This window comes from Fukomys damarensis, unplaced genomic scaffold (genome assembly GCF_012274545.1).
Source record: "Fukomys damarensis isolate Sample0158 unplaced genomic scaffold, DMR_v1.0_HiC HiC_scaffold_28, whole genome shotgun sequence".
NCBI lineage: Eukaryota > Metazoa > Chordata > Mammalia > Rodentia > Bathyergidae > Fukomys > Fukomys damarensis.
In genome coordinates this window covers 2,696,867-2,710,099 of record NW_022900940.1, presented here as the reverse complement: position 1 = coordinate 2,710,099, position 13,233 = coordinate 2,696,867, and the positions used below count along the sequence as shown (strand labels likewise).

Here is a 13,233-nt window from a genome sequence, read left to right as displayed (position 1 = left end):
CACATTCAATCAGACTTCAGGCTCTTTGGAGAGATGAGGGAGTCTCTCAATTTTACCTGAGGTTTAATATTAAAAAGTCCAGACTCTGGGACCTCATTTTGCTGCTGATCCAATAAGAGGCCCTACCAACACACATGCCGGAGAACAGGTTTTGGAGAAAAAGAAATACTTGCAAGTGATATGATAAGTGATAGGAATGCAAAGTGACATTGTAATTTCCCCCTGAAAGCAAGACTTTAAGACATCTCCTTACTCTAAGCATCAGCTGAGTAAGTAAAATAATTAATGGATTATTATATCTTTTTTTGGAAGGGTTATCCCCATATGTATCATTTTAATGACCTTATGGAAGCCAAATAATAGCTCTGGACATTTCATTTTGCTGTAGAGGACACTGAAGTTACAGTAATGGATTTCTGGTTTTCAAAAAATTAGGATTGGAAATCATACCTATGGTGGAAGCAAAGGTCTTGTGCAAAAAGTCCTGGTTAAACACAAGTCTCTGAAGAGAGTGTTTCCTGGATTTGGTTAAAGCAATTCCGAAAGAACAAATGACAAATAAACAGGACAAGTAGGTTTAGAAAGAAGTTATTTACCACTTTAATGGGGCTGTCCAACATTTGGTCACATTGATCATTCTGAGACCTAATTGCTTTCATAGCCTTCCTATCTCACCAGAAGAGATCTGAATACTCTAGGAAAAAGCAAATCAAACATAGAAAGAGGTGCCATGATAAGACTTGTTGCTACAGCACTATGTTTTTAACAATGCCAGACTTTGGATTTAATCAGAGGATATTTCTGCGGTCTAGGACAGCTATACAAAGCCCTAGGACACTGTATTTACAGGACTTGTTAATATAGGGATCTATATCCTACCATAACTCTGCCAGAGTCTTAATAGCATGGTGGAGCAGTTCCCTCAAGAATCCTCATTTTCTTATCTGTGGAAAAGCTAGTAGTTCTAAAAATATTTTCCTGGAAGAGGTTAGAACAGTTATTATATATCAATTGAATATAAAGTATGGGTATGTAAGCCAAGCTTGCATGCTAATATTGCACATGGTAGAAAACAAGAAAAGAGGATGATGTGCTTCCTTGGGCCACTTGGTAGAAACTAAAGGAAGTTCTGAGTAAGTGTCTTGATGCCTCATATAACAGGAGTCCTCCTGCTGCTGGCCTTCCAGTGTTCGCACCGTGTTGAATTCTCCCAAGGGCAAGTATCTTCCTCACCAGCAGAAAAAGAAACAACAAACAGAACAAAACTGACAAAACGTCCAGAACTAAAAGGGCTACACCAGCCTTCTCACATTGTGGTATTGTTCATTTCTTGAAGAGAATATATAATATTTCAAAATATTATATGTACATATATTTCAAATGGTACAAAGGAACTGTAGATCCAAATTAGAAGATAGCTGATCATTCTTCATGATCCCACAGCTTCACTGAGAAAATGCTTTCTTAACTCCACTTCCCATGGTGTCGCCAAAAACTCTTGAGTCTTCCTGCTATGGGGTTGTTTTGTGACATACAGTCATTGCACTGATTATCTGGTAACCAGTCAAAGTGCAAATAAGTAATCCATTTGGCTTGTCAGTGTATAAGACGTTGCAAATTCTCGAAATGTACTTGCCACTGGTTGGCTTTTCTTTACTATATAACAAATGCTTCTGTTAGGTTCTTGGGTGGATCTGAAAGAGAGAAAGATATTTCAGAGATAAAAATACAAAATGACACCAAAGGTGCAACTATTCAGAAAATGAGGCTACCTTGAATTTTTAACATGTTGCTTCTTTCCAATGATCTGAAGTAAAAAAATCTTAAAATTTAGAGTAGTGATTCTCAAGTGGTGATTGAAATATATGGACAGGCCCTATATTTTCATCAATGCATTAAGTTAATTTTTGTCACAACTCAGGAGAAAGATTCTCAGAGCAACATCTGTCTAGGACTGGCTTCAGGGGCATATATCCTGTCTAGTTGCATAGGGCCCTATCTCAAAAAGCTCTGTACTCAGATGCCCTGCCATTGCTGTCTTGAACTTCTTAATCATTTTGAGTGAGTTCCCTGCATTTTCATTTTGTATCGCATCCTGTGAATTTTGTAGTCAATTCATGTTCATATGATGAGAATTCGAACCGAGCATGTCATTTTATGGCTTTATTAATTTGGACTATTGTAAGTCTTTAAGGAATGGCAGATAAAGTCACTCCCCAGATTAGACCACATCTGTGTAAGGTTAAAAGCAGTTCCACTCAATGACACAGTAATAGAGTAATCAAGAGCATGGTAGAGGAATCAATTCCTTGCAGTTTGGATCCAAAGACTCAATCATTCAGGTTGCACCTTGGAGCCACCTGCTCACGGTCTACAGCATAACTGGTGATTCTACTGGAGGTAGAGCCTCTTCTCAAGAGTTCCAGGAAATGCATTGTTTTCTTTAGCAGCTCTTAATTGTTTTTCATTCTTAATTCTAATTGAGTGTTCTGAGTATATAGAGAGAAATCCATTTAAAGCTTTAGGGATTCAACAGGAATAATAGTAAGACTTGACATTCAAAAAGTATTTAGGCCAGGAACAGAAGGTATGAGCATCTCTGTGCATTCAATGTTCTCATCGTCTCCTTAAAAATCAAAAGTCCTTCCAAACCTTGGCTGACTACATTCCAGTGGTCTTCATCACTTTTGGGTTACATTGTCTTCTTTGTCACCAAATGGAGGAAGAGAAATTTATAAAACGTCATTGCAATTGTCTTTCTTTTATCCCTGTACCACCCATTTCTGCCCAGCCCTAGGCCCTCTTCTGAGTGAAAGACCAAGGGTTCCATCGTGAGCACTATTGCACCCCCAGGATGTGGATACACTGACTCTACATAATATAGACTTGCGCATATTTACCGATGAAAGAAATGGACGAGTTCACTTAGATCCATGGCCAATTTTAACAGCATAGACTGGTTTGTTTTTCTTTTTGCGATTCTCTAAATCTAGCAAGATTTGCCATGTTTTAAAATGTCTCTTCCTTATCTTTAAATTCTTTCTTCTTCTTCTTCAATAGCAATGGATGCTATCTTTTTAGATCTCTCTTTCTTAGCATTTCAGGAGTGCAAAACTGTAGGAGCTGAGAATGTTTTAGGTCCTGTAGAATTTTGAGTGAAGAATTTGGGATGTGTCAAAGTTGGTAGTTTGCTCTTTCAGTAATATTGGAATCACTGGGGGTGACTAGAATGGGTTTGTGCAACCAGAGACATCATATAGGAGGAGGGACCTAGGAAAATATCAACAAATAGTTGGACAGATTTGTGTTGGAAAAGTATATAAAACTTATTTGACTAGACAGCTATTCTGATTAATTGGCCAATCTGCTACCTGCTAATTTCACCTTTTGGGAAATGAAATTTGAGCTTACATTGTGCACTTATTGTTGATTTTCTCACTAGCCCGAGAAATGTTCACGTCTCATACCTGAAGCAAATCCAAAGATATTAGATAGCTTCCAAGGTATCATAACACAATATGTTCCGCTATTTAATCTAATAATTTTTCTTTTCAAGGGACTTTAAGCTTTTCTCCTCATCTCATCCCCTTCTTCTTGTTCCTAAATGCCAGATGTGCAATTTTTCAATGGAATTATTACATCATTGTCAAATAACTTATTTTATTTGAGCCTTGAGGGAGTCTTTCCAAATATAGTTACTATTTCTGCATATGGAAGCTCCACATGTGTTCTTGAAGACATGGGATAGATCCTCCTCAACTTTTCAAATTCTCTATTTGATGTATTAGTTTAAAGAAAGAAAGTAAATAGGTATTGAGAAATACAGGGAAACGTGAGTAGTCATTATCAAGCTAGCCTTGCTACCAACTACCAACAAAATAGTTGAGAGGCAAAAGCAGAGATGGGGTTTAAAATGCAGCCATGAACCTTCACTCAGAGAAACTTAGCTTCTTCCCAGGAGGGCATATAATACTGGCTTTATTTTACTTGAGACTGGGTTTTGGGGATTTTTGCAGAAATGACTGTACCTTTCTCCAGGGTGGCATGCAGGAATTTGCCTCTTTTTTTTTTTTTTAAGGTTTATTCTTCCAAATTTGCCTTTTCCTAATTCCTACTCTCTTTTCTTATTCCCTTTACTGGGTTACATTGTCACCTAGATACAACACCTCTAACATTTTCCTTTAATAGAGGCCTGTTATCCAGGCCAGTCTCTCTTCCAGGGTATCTGATAGCTTAGATGAAAAATCGAATTTCTACTCGCTACCCTCCTTAAAAATGATATTTTAAGTTAGATCACACATTGAAGTATCTATTGTTTATCTACATTTTGAAGACTCCTGAGAATGTTTTCTCTGTATGATATTTTTGAAAGTAATATACCAAATAGAAAGGTTTTGAAAACTTTTTTACTATATAGGGAAAGAGAATGAAGTCCTAGGAAGCTTTTTGGCAATTGTTTTTTTCTTGGAGTTACTTTAAAAAATAACAGCATGAAAGAAATTCAGTTGTCATTTTAACAATCTGGGTGTGTTTATTCAGCCTTTTAATTTTTTCTTTCTCTCTCTCTCTCTTTTTTTTTGAGAGCACTCTTTTGAATCAGCCTTCCACATAAGAACACAAAGAGGTGGCTTTCTTTGTTTTTTTCTTTGTGACACATCAATACAAATATATGACTCAATAATTAAAGTACATCTGCGAATTAAACTATTCTTAAAGTTAAATTGCTAGAGTCAATATTTGAAGGGTGTAGGCATATGTGTTCTGATGGGAAAGTATGAACAGTAGAACAGGAAAACTAATAAAAAGCCTACTCCCAAAGCCTATGATTTAAGAATGGGTGTTAGCCTGCCAACAATGGAAGTGGATGTCTCCTACACACATCATCTGGAATTAATTCATGCCTTTTAGGTCTAATAGTCATCATAACGTGAACTTTTTGGGAAAACTGGGTGCGAAATATGTGTCAGGAGAAGTGTATGAGTCCTCTCAAGGATTAAAAGTACGCTCCTTCTCTAAGACAAGACTTGAGAATTCTCAGGGGACTGACACACTGCACCTGCCGTGAGATGTCTCTTATTTCTTCTCTTGAAATGGATGCACATGTCACAACAGGTGTGTCCTCTGCTCACACTGACTCCACGGTCATTTATCCGCCTTTCTCCACTCAGCTGCTACACCAGGGTGGTAGCAGAGAGTGCGTCTACTCTCTATTGCTGTGATCAGATTCTGTACGATACTTATGTGGGGCTGGAAAATGACTAGGGCGTGTTTATAACATGCCCGATGGTTTTAAAATAGAATTTACAGAGGCCAAATAAAAGAGTTATATAGGTCATGGAAAAGGAGCGTGGACAATTTCTGGATTTGTTCATTTTGGGGCTTGTTTTTGTTTCTTTCTTTCTGGATTTGTAGTCTACCTTCTAAAGAGTCTTCTAGTTGGTAATCTTAGAATATCCCAGATTTAAATCTTGAAATAGTTTGGTGTACACTAATTTTATTTAATGAGTTTTAGATCTTGGGGACACCATCAGAAAAAGATGATCAGTTACTGATTGGAAGAGGGAATGCAGGTCTGATACAGAAAATATCACCAACATGTTTAAAACAATGGTGGTCGGATCCCAAGTATACCTGGCCATATTTATGAGTGGCTTAATAAAATAAACTGATTGGTGAGGGAATTTCCAAATTATTTGGTAAAATTATTTTCTGGCAAAACATAACCAAAGGGAAATGATATCCTCTACCGGCTAATCAAAACTGGTTTCTGTGGGTAAGTGGCACAAGCCACTTTCTGAGTACTGACTTTGTAGCTTTTTCACTGAGGTGAAATATGATAACTCATGCTGAGAGACCGAGGCACTTGCCGATACATACATGTTAAAAAGCCAGGGTGGCTTGGAAATCTTTTTTGGCTGCAGGCTGGGGAGATATGGCCACTGGTTGTCTAGTGTGGCCAAAATATAGGCAACTAAATTGGACATTAAACTGCCTCCTCTAATTTTGCACGTGGAAAACAATGTGTTTTATATAGTGTTAGGTGGCATTATTTTTCCTTTTTGGATCAAAAAGCTGTAATAACTTATTCTGTTTATTGAAAAGATGATAACAAAATGAAAGATCAGGTAAGATTCATGATACAGGAGTTGAAATCAGAGAAAATCTCTTAAATTTCAGGCACTTTTTGGAAAACTAAAAGTTCAGGATCCTGGGATTTGTAACAGGTGAAGATCGCTTTAAAAAGTGTCCAGCAAATTAAAACACAAATACATACCCACATAGTCAAGAGCACATATTCAAGGGGTACACACACATATAACCATGCTGACTGTTAGAATGTTGACATGCCCTTGTATTAGTGGATAAATAGGAGCTGCCTTATGTGTCCCACAACCCTCCCTACCACTACCTTTAGGATTCCAAGAGTGTCCAGTCTCTGTGGGGTTAAAAACTGGCCTAGCTGGGCCTCTCCATCCTGGCTCACCATCATGGCAACCATTCAGATGGGTTATATAGCCTGCCCTACCCGGTGTTGTGTATTTTGAAGATCACTGCTGATTTAACCAGAGAAATGAAGGGATGAATATTCTCTTCACAGACACATTTTCACTTCTGCAAAAGATCAACAGTGATTTCCTTTAAATGACTTTTCGAAAACGCTTCTCATGTGCAGACCTTTCCAGCAAACCATCTGGGTGGACCAGGTAGGACTCTTACTTGATGATCATTTTGAGCACCATAGATGCTGGATTTATTTATGAATCTGTAGCAGAAACACATAACTGCTCAGTACAGAAAAGCCAAGTTCCAGTTCTAACTTCTTACTCATGGATGGACACTGATATGCATAGGTAAGAATGTTTTCTGCTAGGAAAATTGTTCCTCTTTTCCTTTTCACGGCTTCTCTAGATAATGCTTCACAACATCAAGATGAATAACACAGTCTGTAACATGCACAAGACATTTGAAGTGAGTGCACTTACTCTTGTGGTCTTAATTTTGTTGCCTGTAGCACACATCCACCCGGAATTATCAGGAAGTGTCTTGCATTCTTCTCCCTCTAGGCAGGGTTCCATCTCACACCACCATTTCCCAATCACTATGGAGGCTGTGCAAAAACAGGACACAACTCTGTTTTTAACTCCTCCAAATAATCCCAGACATAGACACTACATCTCATGTAGGTTTTAATGCTCTTTTAACACACAAGGTCCACTTGGATCTTCCATAACTGAGTAAGAAAATATTATTAAGAAAAACAGACTTTAATTTGAGTCACACAATGCAAATGTAATGATCTGGTTTCATGAAGCAACTTCTCATCAAATGTCCTCATAGCATAAGAACATGTAGAGTGGGGCAACTTTCTTTTGGGTTTTTAGGAACTTTTGCATCAGTTTTTACAGATCAGAGATTTTATGTTATTTCTGTCCAGTGAAAAGGACAAAGAAACTCAGTGCTCTTCAGAAGGACTGAGGCATTTTCTTCAGAATGTCCAGTCTATCCACCCAGCATTAGAGTTTATCCCTGAGCCATGGGCCTTGGAGATTTTCAAAGGCCTACCAAAAAGAAAAAGGCATCGACTGAAAGTCTAAAAACAATGTTGCAAAGTAAAAATCAAGAGAGTTGATAAATGAAAATATGTTTTTACAGTCAAAGTATAGTTAATATAGGTTATAATTTCTTTTTCATATGTTTAATACCGTGTGGGTGGATAATTACAAGGTGAGCCTTTCCTTAAACAGCCCTACTTTCCAGGGTGATATCAAGGATGACCACATTTAAAAAATGGCAGAGTTTAGTGTGTTTAGAGCATATTTTTCTTGATAATGATATTTTATAAAGCCAGTGGTTGGAGTAAATCTATACAAATCAAGAAGCTCTACATCTTTAACCCCCTGAATGAAAAATTATTTCCACAAGTACCATTCATTTCTGCAGCTACTCAGAGTGTTAACTCTTCAGAAATCTAACTGGGCCTTTCCATTTGGAATCCTCGAAGGAGCAGCCAGTGTATGTGCTATGATACCTTCCTCTTGGCAGTTTTGACAGTGGGCCTGGACTCTAATTCTTTAGGTATCTACCCCTCACCCTCCCACAGAGGATTAATAGTAAGGTGGAATGGGGAAACCCTGAAGTGAAGCAAGAATACTTTAAAATTCTGTGTTGGTCTTGCATTCACTAAATGGAGCGGATTGCTAGCTTAAAGGCAGAATGGTTTACATATCCAGAGATTTTCCTGAATTGAAGTTTTCCTTCCTCTACGCTGCTTTACTTCACTCTTTCCCTTCCTTAGGACTTAGTGCTCCTTAAGCTTTGCCTTAAGTAAAATTACTAGAGCATATAGGCAAAGACACCTGCTCTTTTATGTGCCAATTCAAGAACATTTTTAATGGTAATTTTCCCATATTTTATTTTTGTTTCATAAGTGGAACAAACCAAAGTGTGTAAAATGCCACTTCATCGGACATGGTAAGCAAGTACAGGAGGTAAAATTTTGTAAAGCACATCAATGTGATACCTGTATGGAGTACGCAGCAATAAAAAAAAGACATGAATCCTCCACCAGGTACAAAATAATTAGGAGAGCTTTACACTTTTTTCAACACTAGGGCTCTGTCCTAAGCATGACACAGGGTAAGATTCTTGCCACGGATAAAAGGGCTTATTGATGTGAATGAAGAGGTGACTATACTAAATAAGAGAGACAAGTATTCTGGTCTTTAGAAAGACAGCATTGAGAGGGAATTAAAAAATAGTAAAGCTTCTGGCGCTGTAAGATAAAAATCAGGTTTTGGTGCTGTTTATCGAAAACCTATAAACTACAGTACCCTTTCAGCTGGTGTTTAATCAGACCAGTCTTGTCACATTTACTATGAATTTTGATGCTAAAACCTACCTAATAGTTCGACATCGCTGCCCTGAATCTAAACCATCAGGAACAGGAACACTCTGATCTTTGCTCTGAGGGGAAGAGGCTTTCCCAATAACTCTTTAATTTAGCATGTTGTCTCTGTTTTTTCAGGGAGGCCTTTCAGTAATGAGCACCAGTCATTGGGGGTCAGCCTTCGTACTCTGTGCCTCTTTCTAAGCTTTCTGATCTTTCTCCTCCTTTGAGCTACTCTTTGCTCTCTTGGACCTGACCTACTTTGTTATAAGCTAACAAAGCAGTTTTCTTTGCCTCTTAGGCATTAATATCTCCTAAATGAAAATGGAGTCAGTAGTGAAAAGAAAAGAAGAAAAAGACTCCAAACCCACAAAAGACTCCAAACCTTTAATTCAAAATAGTAAAGATTCACTGGCTCTTAGGGGAAAAAAGGATTTCTAAGAATAAAAATATCCCCAGACCTGCTTATAATATCCAAAAACTCCTATTATAGTTTCCTCTTTTAATGATTTGGCAAAACTCTCTGCTTTTTTACAATTGAGACTATTTTCCCATTTTTAAAAATGTTATCAGATGAGCTATCTTTCAGATTTTTGCATTACATGATCATCATAGTATAATTCTCTATGTTTTAGGTCAAGCTAGGATTTAGTTTTCTCATAAACTCATATTTCCTGCAGTATCTTTTGAATGATTCACGAAGAATTTCACAGTTGCTTCCTCTTCTCTCAAACTGGAAGCTAGTTAAGACCTTCAGATTATTGGAAGAGGAATGATCTCTTAAATTTCACAAAATGAGATAACATCAGCGCTCTTTCACTAATTTTACAATTTCTCTCTTATGGAGATACAGTAAGAAAAATCTAAATATAAATCATTCATTTTAAAAATCATTCTTAAATATCTCAAATTATAAGTCACTGAAATAATAAAAATTGATGACATTTATTGAGTGTCTTGGCTGTGTTTAGGCATTTTAGATGTATTATGTCAATCTTCACAGATCCCTATAAAATGATGATGATGATTATTTTTTTATTAAATTTATTGGTATTTTTAAAGTATACAGTACAGTTACATTCATCATTGGGATCTTGTACCTTTACATGATGTATCTTGGTTCTTATTTTTTCCCCAAACCCCTGTTCTCCCTTTACTCCCTCCACCCTTCCCTATTTACAATGACTTTGTTTCCATTTTTTCTTTTTCTCATATTTTTTCTTTTCTCTGCTTTCCTTTCTTCTACCCTTCCCACATTCCCTACTCCTTTAGCCCTCTTCTTCCTATTTCACATTATCAGTTATACAATTTGAACCTTATTTACACTTTTAGTTTTTCACCCCATAGAAACTATTTGGTATTTACATGTGTGTGTCCCATTTATTTCACTTAAGAATATGGCCTCAATGTGCATCCATTTACATATAAATGACTCTAGTTTCTCATTATTTATGGCTATTACTGCATTTTACAGAAAAACCACATCTTTATACAGTCTCCAGTTGATAGGCATTGGGGATGTTTCCAAGTTTTAGCTATTATGAACTGTGCTGCTATAAACATGGGTGCATATATATATATATAAAACTGTAGTATGATTCTTTTAATTCTTTTGGAAGGATATCCAGCAGAGGGATGGCTGGGTCAAATGGAACCTCTAGTTCCAGATCTTTGAGGTATGTCCATATTGATTTCCACAGTGGTTGCACCAGTCTGCACTCCCACCATCAATGAAGAAGTGTTCCTTTCTTCCCACAATGCTGGTAGCATTTGTTATTGGTTGATTTATTGATAGCAGCCATTCTTTCTTGGGTAAGGTGGGAATCTCAGTGTTGTTTTCATCTCTCAAATGATCGGTGATGCTGAACATTTTTTCATATGTTTATTTGCTGCATTTTCTTTGAGAAGTGTCTATTCATTTCAGATGTCCATTTTTGAATTGTATATTTATATTTGGGGGGTGTGATTTTTTTTAAGTCCTTTGTATATTCTAGATAGTAGGCCTTTATCAGAGGAACAGCTGGTAAATTTTTTTTCCCACATTGTAGGTTGTCTCTTAGCTCTGTTGGTGATTTCTCTTTCAGTGCAGAAGGTTTTTAACAAGATGAGATCCCAGTTTTTGATTCTTTGTGCTAGTTCCCATAATATTGAGGATTTGTTCATAAAGTCTTTTCCTATGCCAATGTCTTCATTCAATGTCTTCTACCTAACTTATCTTCCAGCAAGTGTAGTGTTTCTGTTTTGATATTTAGATCTTTAATCATCTTGGATTTTAGTATAATGCATGGTGAAAGATCAGGTTCTAGTTTTAATCTTTGACAGGTTGAAATCCAGTTTTCCAGTACATTTATTAAAGAGGCTATCTTTCCTCCAGTGAGGATGGTTGGTTCCTTTGTCGAAAATGAGGCAGCTTAGTACATCTGGAGCTGTTCTGTATCTTCCAATCTGTTTCACTGATCCTCAGGTCTGTTTCTTTGCCGGCACCATGTTGTTTTTATCACAGTGGCTTTGTAGTACGGTTTTAAGTTGGGAATTGTTATACCTGCTGCCATGTCTCTGCTGCCTAGAGTAGCTTTTGCTATTCCAGGTCTTTTCTGATTCCAAATAAATTATTGTATTGTTTTCTCTAGTTCTGTGAAATACATTTTTGGAATTTCAATCAAGATTTCATTGAATCTGTATATACGGTTTTGGAAGTATGACCATTTTTACTATATTGGTTCTTCCTACCCAGAAACAAGGGTTGTATTTTCATTTTCTTGATCTCTTTTTCAGAGTGCTATAATTCTCATTGTAGAGGTCTTTTGCTTCCTTTGTTAGATTGATTCCTAGATATTTATTTTTTTGGATGCTATTGTGAAAGGGATTGTTTCCTTAATTTCTCTCTCAGTGAGTCTGTTATTTGTGTACAAAAAGGCTATTGAGTTTTTTGTTGTTGTTGTTGTACTGGGGATTGAACTGGAGTCCTTGCGCTTGCTAGGCAGTCCATCGAACTGCTGAGCTAAATCCCTGGGGAGGCTATTGATTTTTAAGTGTTGACCTTGTATCAGCTACTTTACTGAATCTGTCAATTAAGTCTAGAAGTCTTTGGCAGTGGGTTTTTAAGTCTTTATGTAGAGTATCATATCATCAGCAAATATGACAGTTTCACTTCTTCCTTTCCTATCTTTACTGCTTTTATTATTTTCTCTTCTCTTATTGCTGTGGCTAATGTTTCCAAAACTATATTTAACAGGAGTGGTGATAGTGGACCTCCCCGTCTTGTTTGTGATTTTAGCATGAAGTTTTTCAGCTTTTTATCATTTAGTATGATATTGGCTATTGCTTTTTCATAGATAGGTTTTATCAGGTTGAGATAAAGACCATCTATTCCAGTTTTCTGTAGGGTTTTAAAGGCAAATGGGTATCAAATTTTGTTGTATGCTTTTTCTGCATCTATTGAGATGATTCTATGATTTTTGTCCTTGACTCTGTTAATACAGTGTATTACATTTATTGATTTATGTATGTTGAACCATCTTTGCATCCCTGGAACAAATCCGACTTGGTCAGGGTGTGTGATCTTGGTGAACGTCTGTACTCTATTTGCCAGTATCTTATTGAGGATTTTTGCATCTATGTTCATTAGATTGGCCTGTATTTGTGTTCTTTGGTTGGGTGCTTCCCTGGTTTTGGGATCAAAGTAACACTTGCTTCTAGGAATGAATTTAGAAGTATTGCTTCCCTTTCAATTTCACTGAAAAATTTAAAGCATAGTGGCAATAGTTCTCATGTAAATATTTTGTAGAATTCAGCAGTTAACACATCAGTGCCTGGGGTTTTCTTTGTTGGTAAGTTTTTAATTACATTTCCAATTTCACTGATTGTAATTGGGGTGTTTAGAATATTTTTTGTGTTCATTCAACTTTAGTAATTCATGTGTATCTAGAAACTTATTTCTTATACTTTTTCCTAAAATTATTATTATTATGAAGAGTTTACTTTAAGGATGAGGACACTAAAGCCCAAGAGGTTAAACTTCCCAGTACAGGAATTAATACTAGAATGTAGGCTAACTTAACTGCAAAGCCCATTATTTATTGTCAGAATGCTAACTTATTCTAGTTTTGTGTTCAGCATTCAGAGAATTTAAAAAAGTATTATTGGCTGCTTTGAAAATTGATTCTTTCTGCTGTAGGACTATTGAAAATAAATTTCACATCAAACATAAATACTTGCAGAAAATGAAAACAGTTGCTTGAGAAATTAATTTTAAAAAATGAGTAAGAGTCATTTTATCACATTTGCTTTTTTTTTTTTTTTTCCTGGTTAGATCTACACATTGCTTGATTCCATTAAAGAATTTT

At 36.5% G+C, this 13,233-nt stretch overlaps 1 protein-coding gene across 3 annotated transcripts in view; it reads right to left on the bottom strand.

Annotated features, from left to right (window-relative positions):
* Window positions 1-559: 559 nt before the first annotated feature.
* Window positions 560-13,233, bottom strand: part of Tafa1 (TAFA chemokine like family member 1) — a 475,053-nt gene continuing 462,379 nt past the window's right edge. For all 3 annotated transcript variants that reach the window (XM_010608044.3, XM_010608043.3, XM_010608045.3), the window contains exons 4-5: window positions 6,984-7,108; window positions 560-1,694 (exon numbers count right to left, since the gene is read on the bottom strand). In XM_010608044.3, coding sequence (XP_010606346.1) covers window positions 1,677-1,694; window positions 6,984-7,108 — 143 coding nt within the window. In that variant the 3' untranslated portion in view covers window positions 560-1,676. The remainder of the gene's footprint in view (window positions 1,695-6,983; window positions 7,109-13,233) is intronic.